We start from the raw sequence: 13132 nt of genomic DNA, 5'->3' as shown, positions 1-13132 counted from the left end.
AGGAAGAGCAGTGCACCAAAGAATGATGGGAATTGTATAGTCCAGGAAGGTAGTGAGACCAGTGTCCATGACATCAGAGACACTGTGCTCACTGCATCTAAAATATCTAAAACCACATATTACACACATAAAGACCCCCAGGATAGTGTTCTAATGCTTCTAAATGTCATTAACATATATTTTTTTGCAAAAAGGGTGAAGTGTCCCTTTAAGTGCTATTCTGCCGGTTGGCCACCAGATGGGGTCCGGGCCAGTGCCAGAAGTTTTTTTTAATGAACTCTCCCAAAAGCTACCGGATGTTTACATCAGTTTGAACCGGAAGTAAAAGTCGGACATATCATAATACTGACCTGGGATCAGCTTGGCCTCGCTATCGCTTTTTAAAAATCATAACTAAATCAATCTAAGCTCTAATCAAGCGCCGAATATTGCAATTTTTGCAGTTTATGAGCCATAATGCATATAAAGACAGCTTGTGTGCGTGCACAGGTGTGCACGCGGGATGTTTGGCCGTTTTTACGTGATTGCAGCCTGGAGCTAGCTAAAAATGCTACAACATGCTAACGTGATAATAATCAATCGCGGATTAACATGGATTAAACAAAACTCGCCTTTACGGCTATGGCAAGCAGGACAGAATTAAGGTAAGCTCGGCTTTACGGCTATGGCACTACTGAATTAGTTTCATCAAGTATTTGGAGGGGTTTAAGTGGTACTGAATCTGCAGCTCCAGCTAATTCATTGTGAGCATTTTTTTATCACGATAAACGATCCCATCCCTATACTAGTGACTTTTATTATTTTGCAACATGTGTTTTGTGTTTTTTTCCGTCAACACGGCTGCTTGTGTTTACCTTTGAGCTGTTGGCTCAGTATCTCCCTCTCCTGGCTGAACTGAGACTGCAGCTGTTGAAGAGCCGACTGCGACTGAGACAGCTGCAACTCCAGCGACTGCTTCAACAGAGAGATCTGCGCACGCGCACACACACGCGCACGCGCACACACACGCGCACGCGCACACACGCGCACGCACGCACACACACGCACACGCACACGCACTCACACACACACACACACACACACACACACACACACACACACACACACACACACACACACACACACACACACACACAGATCAAAGATCGTTAGTTACAATACGGACACAGAGAAGTAAAATTAAATTAGTTAAGGCAAATATTGTACTTCTACTCCACTACATTTATTTGAAAACTTCAGTTACTAGTTACTTACTTTGTAGATTTTGATTATTATTACAAAACATAAACTAACCACTTCAGCCCTATATATGGTACATATATGGTACATGGTACATTTGTGAGCTTACTTGTCTGCTATTTTCAAAAGATTATTACATTTGAAAACTTGAAATGAGACATTCTGCACAATGAGTACATTTACTTTAGGTACTTTAAGTACAGTCTGATGCCAATACCTTTGTACTTTTACTCAAGTACATTTTGAATTTCCGAACTTTTACTTGTAACAGAGAAGTTCTACATTGCAGTATTGATACTTTTACTTAAGTAAAACATTTGACTACTTTTACATCCACTGCAGAGCGCTCTGTGTCAAAGATGATTCTCTCCACTGCCCGCTCCTGTAGCAAGGTAATCCTGACCAGGATTTAGGGCTGTGCGAGGCTCACAGTGCTTAAGGTAGCATGGATTTAGAGTGAGGGTACAGGAGGAGAGAACCTGGGAAGTATTACATTATCTATGTTAGTGTGGATTTTGGAATATTAACTGGGATTGACATTAGAATTATGGTACATGGGAGTACTGTAGTGAAACACACACACACACACGTTTTATCCTTCTAATACATACACGCACACGCACGCACACACACAGCCTCTGAAGGAGACGTGTGTACCTCAAAGCGCTATTGTCCTCTAGCGTTCTAAAATAAACATGAAAGGCTCCCTGAATCCACAGTCACTGATGAAGGCGCACACACACACACGCACACGCGCGCGCACACACACACACACACACACACACACACACACACACACACACACACACACACACACACAGTGTGTCATGGACGTTGGCAGTATAAGTGTCACACTGTTTGATGTTTAGGCCTCGTGCCTTTTGAATATTTAAGGACGTTTGGGCTGTGATGGTGACTACACGGTGCAGCGCAACAACAAACAGGACACAGAAACAACACTCAAAGACAATATGTCAATAATTATGTGTCCTTATCCCTAAATTAATTTGCCAAGAAAAAAAGGTTTAGCGATAAGGGGTAAGGGGTGGCACAAGATATAGCCCTTTGGTCTTTTTATAATGTTCTAATTTTGATCCCAATTATTCAGTGTCGGTCTCCAGGTTTTCCAGGCGCCTTTTAAACGGCAAAAATAAAGTATTGTTTGCACAGGTCCATTTAGATGACAACGGCATTTTCGGGGGTTGAAAACAGAACAAAGTCTAAACCTTTTCCAGAGTGTACATTTTTTAAAACACTCTGCCTCCTGTCTCCATATAAACAGGAAAAGTTATGAATCCGCAAAACATCATGGCTCACGTCGGCATACGTCGCTTGTGTTTATCACATCGGTGAATAGCCGTCAGCGATATTTGAGTTCCTAGGATGAGCTCGCCCCACTCATCCTACGAATACAAATGTAGCGACTAGCTGTGCGGTGAATGTAATTAAACCGATGTAAACGAACAGCCTTGTCACAAAGTAGAAGGGAAGTGGTTCTACTATGCATGCGTGCCTGGTCTATCTGGCAGTGTGTCACCGCCACAGTGCGCCACCTAGCCACCTGGCATGCACATTACAGTGTGTTCACTCATTGTTGCGACCGTGTAAATGCTGAATAAAAAGTGAGAAGGCAACGGGACTTTGCCCTTTTTCTGTAGAGACCGTGGCCGTGTAAATGTGGCCAGGGAGTGTGTACAAATGGAACCAAATGGACCCGTAAGGGTCATTTTGGTAATAAGGCTCATGTTGTCCACCAAGTGTGAATTGTGAAACATTATGTAAGGAGCTTATTATTATTTCAAACTTAATAATAATTTATAAACCTGTGTTTTTAACAGTGTAATTCCTATATGTAAATGACCAGACGGAGACATGGAGCTCTGTGCACCGTGACTGCAACACAAGGAGATCGCTCATAGAATATTCATTTAGGGTGCAAGGGAGGGTCGCATTGCATTTATGTGCAAATGTGCATGCAAAGTTATGCCATAAGTCGGCTTCCATCGATATCTGCACGCAGTGTGTCAGTCAGTGTGTGCAGTGTGCACTGTGCATGTGTGTGCCACTGGATGTTTCCATGTGCGGTCCTGTGTGTGTGTGTGCGTCTGTGCGTCTGTGTGCGTGTGCGCGTGCGTGCGTGCGTGCGTGCGTGCGTGCGTGCGTGCGTGCGTGCGTGCGTGCGTGCGCCTGTGTCGGGTTCGGGTCGAACTGGGGAATCAGAGAAGAAACAGAACTACAGCTTCGGGGGAAAAGCTAATTAAAAAACAGAAACAGAAACATGTCTTTGTATCTCTCATTCCTCCGTCGGAGAAGGAGAGAAGGAGAACCAACAGACTGGAATAGCGTGCAACGCATGGAGAGGGGAATAAAGCCCCCAGGCCCTTTGAAGTCAGCTGCTAATATTGTTGCAGAATTATGAGGAATATAAACTTTGCTAAAATAAATATGCTAAAACAGGTAGAGAGAGAGAGAGAGAGAGAGAGAGAGAGAGATAGTGAGTGTTAGCATAATAACATAAATTGGAGTGTGGAATTCCAGATTCCATGGGTTAGTGAGGCAGCCAGTCAGTCATGGTCAGATTTGCATTTTAATCCTGAAATGTTAATGTTCTGAATAACTAATTTAAGACTTTACCACTATTCTATAGCACACTGTTCTGTGAGGACATTGCAAATGGTGCCCTCAAATAAGTTAACTGCAGGCAAAACTACTATACCACTATACATGGCAATCATTGACTTAACAAAGGCTTTTGACTCTGTGAATGGCAAGGCCTCTGAAAATCCCGTCAAAATGTGGATGTCCAGAAAAGTACATCAGGGTTCTCCGGCTCCTACGTGACAACATGTCAGCAACAGTCCTCTGCAGTGGCAGTGAGACTGAGCCTTTCAAGGTGGAGACTGGTGTCAAACGAGGATGCATCATTGCCCTCACTCTGTTTGCAGTCTTCATTGCAGCCAATCTGCACCTAATTGCTCACAGCCTATACCGTCTGGAGTTCAGATCATATACAGCACAGATGGCAGCGCTGTTCAACCTTAACCGTTTCAAGGCCAAATCCAAGATCTCTCACAATCCCCTCGTGGTACTGCAATATGCAGCCGACAATGCCATCATTGCCCACACAGAGAAAGATCTTCAGAGCATACTCTACTTGATGCTTTTGCTGGGATTGGACATAAACGTGAAAAAGACCAATGTTCTCCATCAGCCCCCACCAGACTCCTCCATAATCTCACCGACGATAACGATCAACAATGTAGTCCTTGAAAATGTGGACCAGTTTCCCTACCTGGGTAGCCACCTCTCCTCAAGGGCAGACATTGACAGCGAAGTATACACCACTGTGCAGGTGGGGCTTTTGCAAAGCTTCGTAGAAGGGTCTTTGAAAACTCCAACCTGCTGGCAAAGACGAAGCTGCTCGTCTACAAGGCAGTTATCCTGTCCACGCTCCTACAGTATATGGTGCAGACATGGACCACCTACAGCAGACACATAAGAGCCCGGGGGCTGTATTTTGTGTGTCTTAAGTACCAGGTCTTATTACTTTACTTAAGACCTAGAGACGTGATCAATGCCATTTGTCCAAAGAGCATTGACCACACGTCCAGGTCTTAAGTTAAGTAATAAGACCTGGTACTTAAGACACGCAAAATACAGCCCCTGGAGTCCTACCACCAAAGGTGCCTACAATAAAATCCTGGAAGCATCGATTGGAAGGAGAGGCGGACAAATGTCAGTGTACATCGACACCATTGGCACCATCATATTTAAACACCAGCTCAGATGGACAGGCCATGTTGTGCGAATGTCGGAAGACCTTGCTCAAAACAGAAGCGCATGGAGGAATAGTATACATGAGGGAGGAAGGGAGCCATATTGTTAAGGCCCTACGTGGCCCTAGTGGTGTTTTGGTTTGTGTATAATCCACTGTTAGTGTTTTTCAGTGCTGCATGATGATGGATGGTTATTTTTCTTTTTCTAGGTAGGGTTGGGGTTTTGTTTGTTATTTTGGCCTCCTCTAGCTACTGTAAAGCTATCTGTAAAGCTATCTTTTTCTCAATAAATGTAAAACTTTCGTTTACCCTGGTTTGTGATCCTTGTGATAGGCCACACATATATTACTCCTTTGGAGCCAAGACCCAATTTAAGGTCATAAGGTCATAATATATTTGGGGGCTCCTCCACATACCACCCCCAGTAGTTTTCAATCATCTGAGGACCCAATAAGAACCCCCCCAGGAGGACCATCATACTCTGAGTGATCGCCGATGATGTGTGCATGCATGTGTGTGTGTGTGTGTGTGTGTGTGTGTGTGTGTGTGTGTGTGTGTGTGTGTGTGTGAGACGCGCGTTACCTGCTCCAGCAGGTCCTCCACCTTCCTCTGCCAGCTCTCTCTTTGGGCCATCATCTCCAGATCCTTCTGCTGGGACAGCTGGGTGAGAGCCGAGTTCTTATCAGCATCGTACTCCTCCGACAACTCCTCCTTCAGCAGCCTCAACTCCTCTCTGAGAGAGAGACACCAGGAGAGACCGAGAGAGGAAGGAGAGAGAAAGAGAGAGTTAGCTGGGTGAGAGCTGAGAAATGAGAAACAGAAAAATTGTGGAGCCAAAAGCCTGAACTCAATTCTGCATAATATTCATTTAATTTCTATATAAAAGGCAGTAAATAGCATTGTTTTGACAAGCTGATAAGAGTATAATTATGTTATTATTATTACTACTATTATTACTATTATTTACTGACTTCAGTGAATAAATACGTAGTAGTCCATATTTTGTTGAAACCACCATCTATGTGAATAAACAGGCTTCAAAATAAAATAAATGCCGTTTTAGTCCACGCAGAAGGTAAAATTAGAATGTACGTTTTATTTTCTAATTTCCAAGTAACCTTTCACATAATGCAATGCCCAGGTCTGCCCCATAACCTCTCACCGGAGGGCGTCCGTCCATTTCTGGTCCAGGTCGTCGGCCATCTTGTCCATCTTCTGCTTCTCTTCCGTCCGGATGGACATCACCCTGGCCTCGTGCTGCTGCTTCTCTGTCTCGATCTCCTCCTGCGGGCACGTGCGCACGCACACACACACACACACACACACACACACACACACACACACACGCACGCACACACACACAAATAGCTGTGAAAAGTGGCTTATTTTCGGTGCACAACACCAGCGCGCAACTACACCCCCCCCAGGCCGTGCTTTGTGGTCATGTTAGAACAGCTAATGGGCATTGTTAACCCAAAAAAAAACGTATGTTGATATATCGGTGGTTGGTGGGAAGGTCGCCGGTTCGACCCCCCCCCCCCCCCACACACACACACACACCCTCTGGTTGGCCCAGTTTATGTGTAGTATCTACTGGGAGTGGGATGGTCACCGGTTCCCCCCCACCACCTCCGGTTGGCCCACTTTATGTGCAGTATCCCAGCACAAGACACTTAATAGCAGCTCCCATGGCACTGTATTAATGGCACTTTCCCAACCGCTCCTAATGGTTAGGGATGGTAAATGCAGTGAAGGGTACAATTATGAGCAATTACCCCAACCACAACATCTTCTTATTCTCTTTTATAAAACATAATTTTATTTCTTTTTGGGGGACAGAAAGGGACAGCGCATATTAATGAACACCACACATACAATGCTGTACTGTATGTATGGCCCGTCGGTGATAAGTGCCCTCTCCAAACCATGGACGCGGCATTTATTATGGTGACAAAAACGTAAATGCCCCCTCTCCATGCCGTACTAGAAGGCAGCATTCACGATAATTGTCCCTTTCTTACGCTCCTGAACTGGAATGCAGCATTTTATGTTGAAAGAATTGCCATCAGAGTCTGTAGCCTTCTAGAAATCCATGCCGTGCCGTAGCCCCTAGGCTTTCCTGAACGCATCAGTGGCAGCGCATCTGCAGGAAAGATATCTTAATTGAGAGTGGTGGCGTACAGTGCACGCACACAGAATTATAGCCGATTTACAAGCGCACAATGTGTTACAGCGCTATGCGCTGTGAGCTTGTAAATCGCCTATTTATGCCAACCAGGCAACCAGCCATTCAGAATCAAGTATTGGGACTAACTGTTTTAGAACTATAGTTTGATGCCATTACTTTTGTATTTTCACTCATGTTTTTGTTCCAGACTTTTATTTGTAACAGGGTATTTCCACATTGCAGTATCAAGCAATATTACACGAGAGGGTGCGTGGGTTAATGTGATTATTGCCGCTTCAGTGATGCTTGCGGGTTTTGACAGCACTATCAGTCTTTGTGCAAATGACATTATGACATATTTATTGTGTTTTTCATGTTTGTTTTCTTGTTTGTTTGTTTTGTCTTTACAAATTAGCTTTCCGAGTGATGTGTTTAATTTATCTTAATGCCCATTTTAAAACATAAATAAGTATGTTGGGTAGATGTAGTACCTTGAGGACCAAAGGTGTCCCGTCGCTACAGCAGTATCATGAGCCGTGTTTGGGGCTCTTCTTCTTTTCTTTATAATTTTTATCCCACAATTTTGTAACCCATTTTTCACCCCTGTGTCAATTATCTAATGTGATCCTGGGCTCTATACACACCCTACGCCAACCTGGGGAGAGCAACGGACTTGAACATGCAAACTCCACACAGAAATGCCCTTTCGCCAACCCCTGCCTCGTGTATGGGCACTGATGATGCGGAGGAGAGGACACGCCGCCATCGCCCACAGCGCCCCGAGCGGGAATCGAACCCAGGACTTTTTAGCTGTGAGGCGACAGCACTACCAACTGTGCCGCCGTGCCCTTTGTTTGGGGCTCTTCTTATTTAACAATATATTTATTGCATTTTTCTTTTTTTTGACAAACAGACAATACAACAAAACAATACATACTACAGACAATACAATACAATACATTTACTTAAAATGAAAAACAAACAAAAAACAAAACAATAACATACAGTACATACATATATAAGTACAGTATAATAAAATAAAGGCACTTCTTCTACTTCTTCTGGTCATGGCTGTTGACTCTAAATAAAAGTATAATTAAACCCATCATTGTGCCCTCATACAGTAAACTCAAAACATACACATAAACCAAAAAAGACCTCACACAAAACACACAAATAACATAACCCTTGAAGCCTCCTAACAAGGCTTCTTTCCCCCTCCCCTCCATTGGCTTCGGTACAGCCGAAATCTGTTCCACACTTGTCGAGGAACAGTCAAACAACGCTGTACGATTCTAAATCTACTCTCCTCCCTCCGTTTGGGGCTCTTCTTGACCACTTCACTGTACAGAACAGCAGGACACGGCAGAGGGTCAGTCATGGCTGCCAGTTCCCACCCGATGTCGTGTGGGAGTCCAGACCGCTCCAGACCGCACTGAATTACCGCCAGCTTGCATAGCGTCTTGAGACTGGGACTGAAGTCCCAGACGAACAGGTCATCATTGGGTGTACGCATGTTTCCTTCACGTCCTCCAAAGATGATGACACGATCTCCCACCATGCAACAGCAGCTGCAACTAATGAAGAATGAGTCGTTCACCTTGGGCTTAACCTCTTTCCAGGAAGAGGTTTCCGGACTGAACTTCCACATGTCATTGCAGGGCTGCAATGACATGTGGAGGAAGTTCTGCAGTGACTCTGCAGTCACACCACCAAATATGTACAGCTCTCCATTGTAGGAAAAAGCTGAATGGAATACGCGTTCTTCTGTAGGAAGCTGTGCAGAAGGATTGCTGAGCCAGCAGTTGGTCTCTGTGTCAAACACTCGGGTGCTGCTCTTGCCGGCGTCCTGGACCCCACACCCACCAATAACAAACATCTTTGTCCCGATGATGGTGGCAGTGTGAAGTGCTGAATTGGGCGGCAGAGTTCCACTGGTGTCAATTAAGGACCAGACCATTGTGGCGGTGTCCAGCTTGTAGATGTCATTTTTGGATACACCCAGCTCGTTCCTTCCTCCATGGACATACATGTCCTTCCTCAAGACACAGGCTGAGTGGCCTGACCTCGCCTCTGGAACGCTCCCAGAGACCTCAGCATTGAGCCATCTGTGGGTGTGGAGGTCAAATGCATAAAGCATGTTGCTGCACAGGTCTACATTTTCAGCCATTTTATCCATCATTCGTATTCCACCCCAGATGTAGACAGTATCTCCAATGAGCACAGCCCTGTGGAATGTGCGACTACAGGGCACCTCAGGGGGGCGCTCTCCTCCTGTAGTTGTCACTGGCGGCAGCGGCGTCGTCCATCTCAGCGACACGGTATTGAAGACGCTCACCATGATCTGATCTTCTCTGGCGTTCCAAGGGGAACCTCTGAAGACGTACACCTCGTGTCCCACCGCTACAGTGATGGCACCGACCGTCTCTTGGATGACCTTTGGGTCTCCTCGTAACTCCACTGTACAGCGCAACATTTGACAGACTGGTTAGCTCACTGTTTGAAATGACACCATCACCACCTTGCTCTGTAATAGAGTTTTATTGAACATGAGACCATTTATGCATTAAGAGGACAGTCTATGATGTCAGTTTGTGTGACATCATATTTGGTCAAACTTACATCACACGTAATGGAGCCCAAAAGGTTAATGCATGGCATGAATCCGATATCATGATTGGCTAGTGGGAGGGGCAGGTCGGTGGGCGGACCTCTGACGTCACTCTGACTCAGCCATAACCATATAGGGAGTTCCCAATGAAGCTACGCCCAAATATGGAGTGTGTAGTCTAATGTCAATGTGTCGTCATGGCACCGGCCGTAAACAAATCAGTCGGCTCCAGACATTGGAAAAAGTGTGTGTGGGGGGGGCATGCCCATATATGAGCATATACTGATGATGACATCAGACAGCCATCTCCATACGCGAGCACAAAACAGACGATGATTGACAGCCACAGAGATCCGTTTTGTCCAGAGCGTAGCTTCATTGGGAACTCCTTATATGGTTATGGCTGAGTCAGACCCGCCGGCCGCCGACCCCCGGGCCTTATTTTGTTCCAGGGACCCCAAGAAGCAAATATACCATTTCATCTGCAGACAAAGACGGAGTTTGCACACGTGCACGCACGCACGCGCGCGCGCGCACGCACACGCACACACACACCCACACCCACCCACCAGGCAGGATGACTCATACTTTAGTGATATTCCCTAGAGAAGCCGAGACTTATTTTCTCCAGGGAGTTCATCGCTGCTGCGTTCAGGCGGTACGCTCCAGGCTCGTTACGCTTCTATCTCAAGACAGTTTGCATTTTAGTTTTTTTGTTTTGTCTTTTTGTTTTAATTACATGCACCATGGCTCATTTCCGGTTCTTGGGAGCGTCTTTTTTCTCCCATTGTTTCCAATTTTTTATAGGATTTCTAATTACGGAAATCAATTTTTATTATTATCATTGTTATTTTGTGTCTGTAGAAAAAGTGATTAAGCCTCATGGGTCATTATGGCTTCCTCTCTGCAGTCTTCCACTGTAACTTCATTTAACTCAGATAACAGCTGTCCTGTAGTGTACACCTAATATTAATGAGGCCTTAATATTGTATGTCCGGACCAGAAACGTTCAACTCGAGCTCAACTCTCATACTATTTTATTGACTGAGCGTGTTACATGAGACAATTACTTTTACTGTAACTGCACCAATTTCACATAATTATCTCCATTCATTCATTCAGTCCATGCATTGCTCTCTCTCTCTCTCTCTCTCTCTATTAATTTTCCCCTTTCTTTTTTTCTCCTGCAAGGCCATTTCATTCATGCCGTTTTGTGCGCAGTGTGCGCTACACTTGCTTTTCAATCATCTTTCCCGTTCCGATGGCTTTTGTTCGCACTCACTCTTCAACACCTGATATCTTCTAGATCTAGACCAACTATAGGCAATCCTAAACACCTGTAACCGCACAATTATATCTCCCTTTCATGTCTCTCTCTCTCTCTCTCTCTCTCGGCATCTTCCCATTCTCATTGTCTCCACCAGGCCGAAGGCATAGGGAGAGAGTATGTTTTGCACTCCGTCCGTGTATGTGTGTGTGTCCGTCTGTGTACAGCTAATCTCCAGCACCGTTAACCCGGTCGATGCCACATTTTGCACACACACTCCCTGGATGCCAACGATGAACCTCTGCCCAAATTTTCCAGAACGGCCTGTTATAGCGCCACCAGGAGGCCGACTTTTGAAAACAAAAATCCCGCAAATCGTTACACACTATCTCTATAGTCATGTGTTCAAGACGGATCTGTCCGATATTTCATATTCCATCCTAATTGGCATTCAAAGTTTGCAGGATTTGCCCGTTTTGAACAAAAAGCCTCAAATCATGAACGCAGCAGGCAATTTACGTGAAATCTTTCACAGACTTTCCTACTAGGCTGAGGAATATATCCCACCCTTTTTACATTGGCCTGTTATAGCTCCAGCTGCAAAACACCTTTTCGGAACATAATGCCTCAAATCATCCAATTGCCATCCAAGGCGCTATCTCTCTCTCTCTCTCTCTCTCTCTCTCCATTTTCATTCAAGCGTGAATTTCCTCTTTTCCTCTTGTATCTATCGCTCACATCTCTCTCTCTCTCTTTCTCTCTCTCTTTCCCTCCCTCTCTCTCTCTCTCTCTCTCTCTCTCTCTCTCTCTCTCTCTCTCTCTCTCTCTGTGTCATTACTGCAGTGTTGGTTCTAATCAGCAGTCTTAAAGCAGCCAGATGGCAGATAACAGCTAATAGCTTCATCACCATTAGAAGAGCTCCCACCTGGCCTTTAGTGAATCACATCACATGACCCCCCTATCTCTCTCTCTCTCTCTCTCTCTCTCTCTCTCTCTCTCTCATGATTTATCTCTTTCCTTCCTTCCTTCCTTTCCTATGATATTACCGAGGCGTAATATGCGTTGCTTTGCACAAAAGGTTTCAAGCTCGTTGATCTGCTACCTTTCATAGCTTTCCGTGCAACGCCGACGTGATTAATGCTAATTTGGCATTGAGCTCCTAAAAATCGTCCCTCGATGATGTCACAACATGGAAACAACGCTGAGATGCGGTAAATATATAAAATAGTATCAATTCTGGATTCATAGAAATCAACAAAAGACGAGAATTCTCATCTCGACACAGCCGGGGTTAAAGCTCTATATTATACGAGATTTCTTGAATCTCGTTTATAATAGAGCCTATTTCCAGTATAGCCGCGTACTGTCCACTGCCCTCACCTGCAGGTCGGTCAGCATGTTGCTGGTCTCTCGGACCCGGGCCCTCGTGGCATCCAGCTCGGTTCGGAGCTTGTCCTGGGTCTCCTTCAGACAGCCGATCTGGGTCTGGGCCGAGCTCAGGTTCTGCTCCTTCTCCCGGGCCATCTCCTGGAGGTGGGACACCTGGAGCAACGTTCCATTCATTAATGTAATTAACCCATTATTATGCTTGATATGATTAGATGCTGGTGGGCCATACCAAAAAGTCCTTCTGCACGCCTACAATGGACAGGTGCGTCGGCTAACTGGAACTGAGAAGTAGATAAAAAGAATCCCTGCACACCTGTCTTCACTTAGTTAGATTTATTCAGACCTTCATCATGCCTGATGACCGAAACGTTGTTGATTCTTTTATTCTACTTCTCAGCCACCTGGTGGCTAAAACAATGTATTTGTCACACTCCAGCGCTGCATGAACAGCACTCGAGCACTGTTTTTGTGCCACCTCAATGGCGCAACTCTCCTTCAATATGGCTCTGCTCGGCCACGCCCACATACCTCCTGATTGGATATGTTGAGTTTGGCCGATAGCTCCTCCTTGAGGTTGTCCAATGCTGCTGGAGGCGGTCCTCTGCTCCTCCAATGACAGCCGCTTGATCTCAAATTCCTGGCTCATCTCCTGGAGAGGAGAGTTAATCAGAAGCACAGCACAG

At 45.3% G+C, this 13132-nt stretch overlaps 1 protein-coding gene across 1 annotated transcript in view; it reads right to left on the bottom strand.

Annotated features, from left to right (window-relative positions):
• LOC310853962 (protein FAM184A-like) overlaps positions 1–13132 on the bottom strand; it is a gene marked incomplete at both ends in the record, with an annotated part of 74850 nt that overhangs the window by 17161 nt on the left and 44557 nt on the right. The window contains 7 exon segments of the mRNA XM_083758438.1: positions 855–969; positions 5598–5748; positions 6178–6299; positions 12441–12602; positions 12978–13033; positions 13036–13050; positions 13053–13098. Of these exon segments, the coding sequence (XP_083614564.1) occupies positions 855–969; positions 5598–5748; positions 6178–6299; positions 12441–12602; positions 12978–13033; positions 13036–13050; positions 13053–13098 (667 nt within the window).

Source organism: Protomyctophum parallelum (assembly GCF_964188405.1).
Source record: "Protomyctophum parallelum genome assembly, chromosome: 23".
Classification (NCBI taxonomy): Eukaryota; Metazoa; Chordata; class Actinopteri; order Myctophiformes; family Myctophidae; genus Protomyctophum; species Protomyctophum parallelum.
This window is presented reverse-complemented; position numbering and strand designations above follow the sequence as displayed.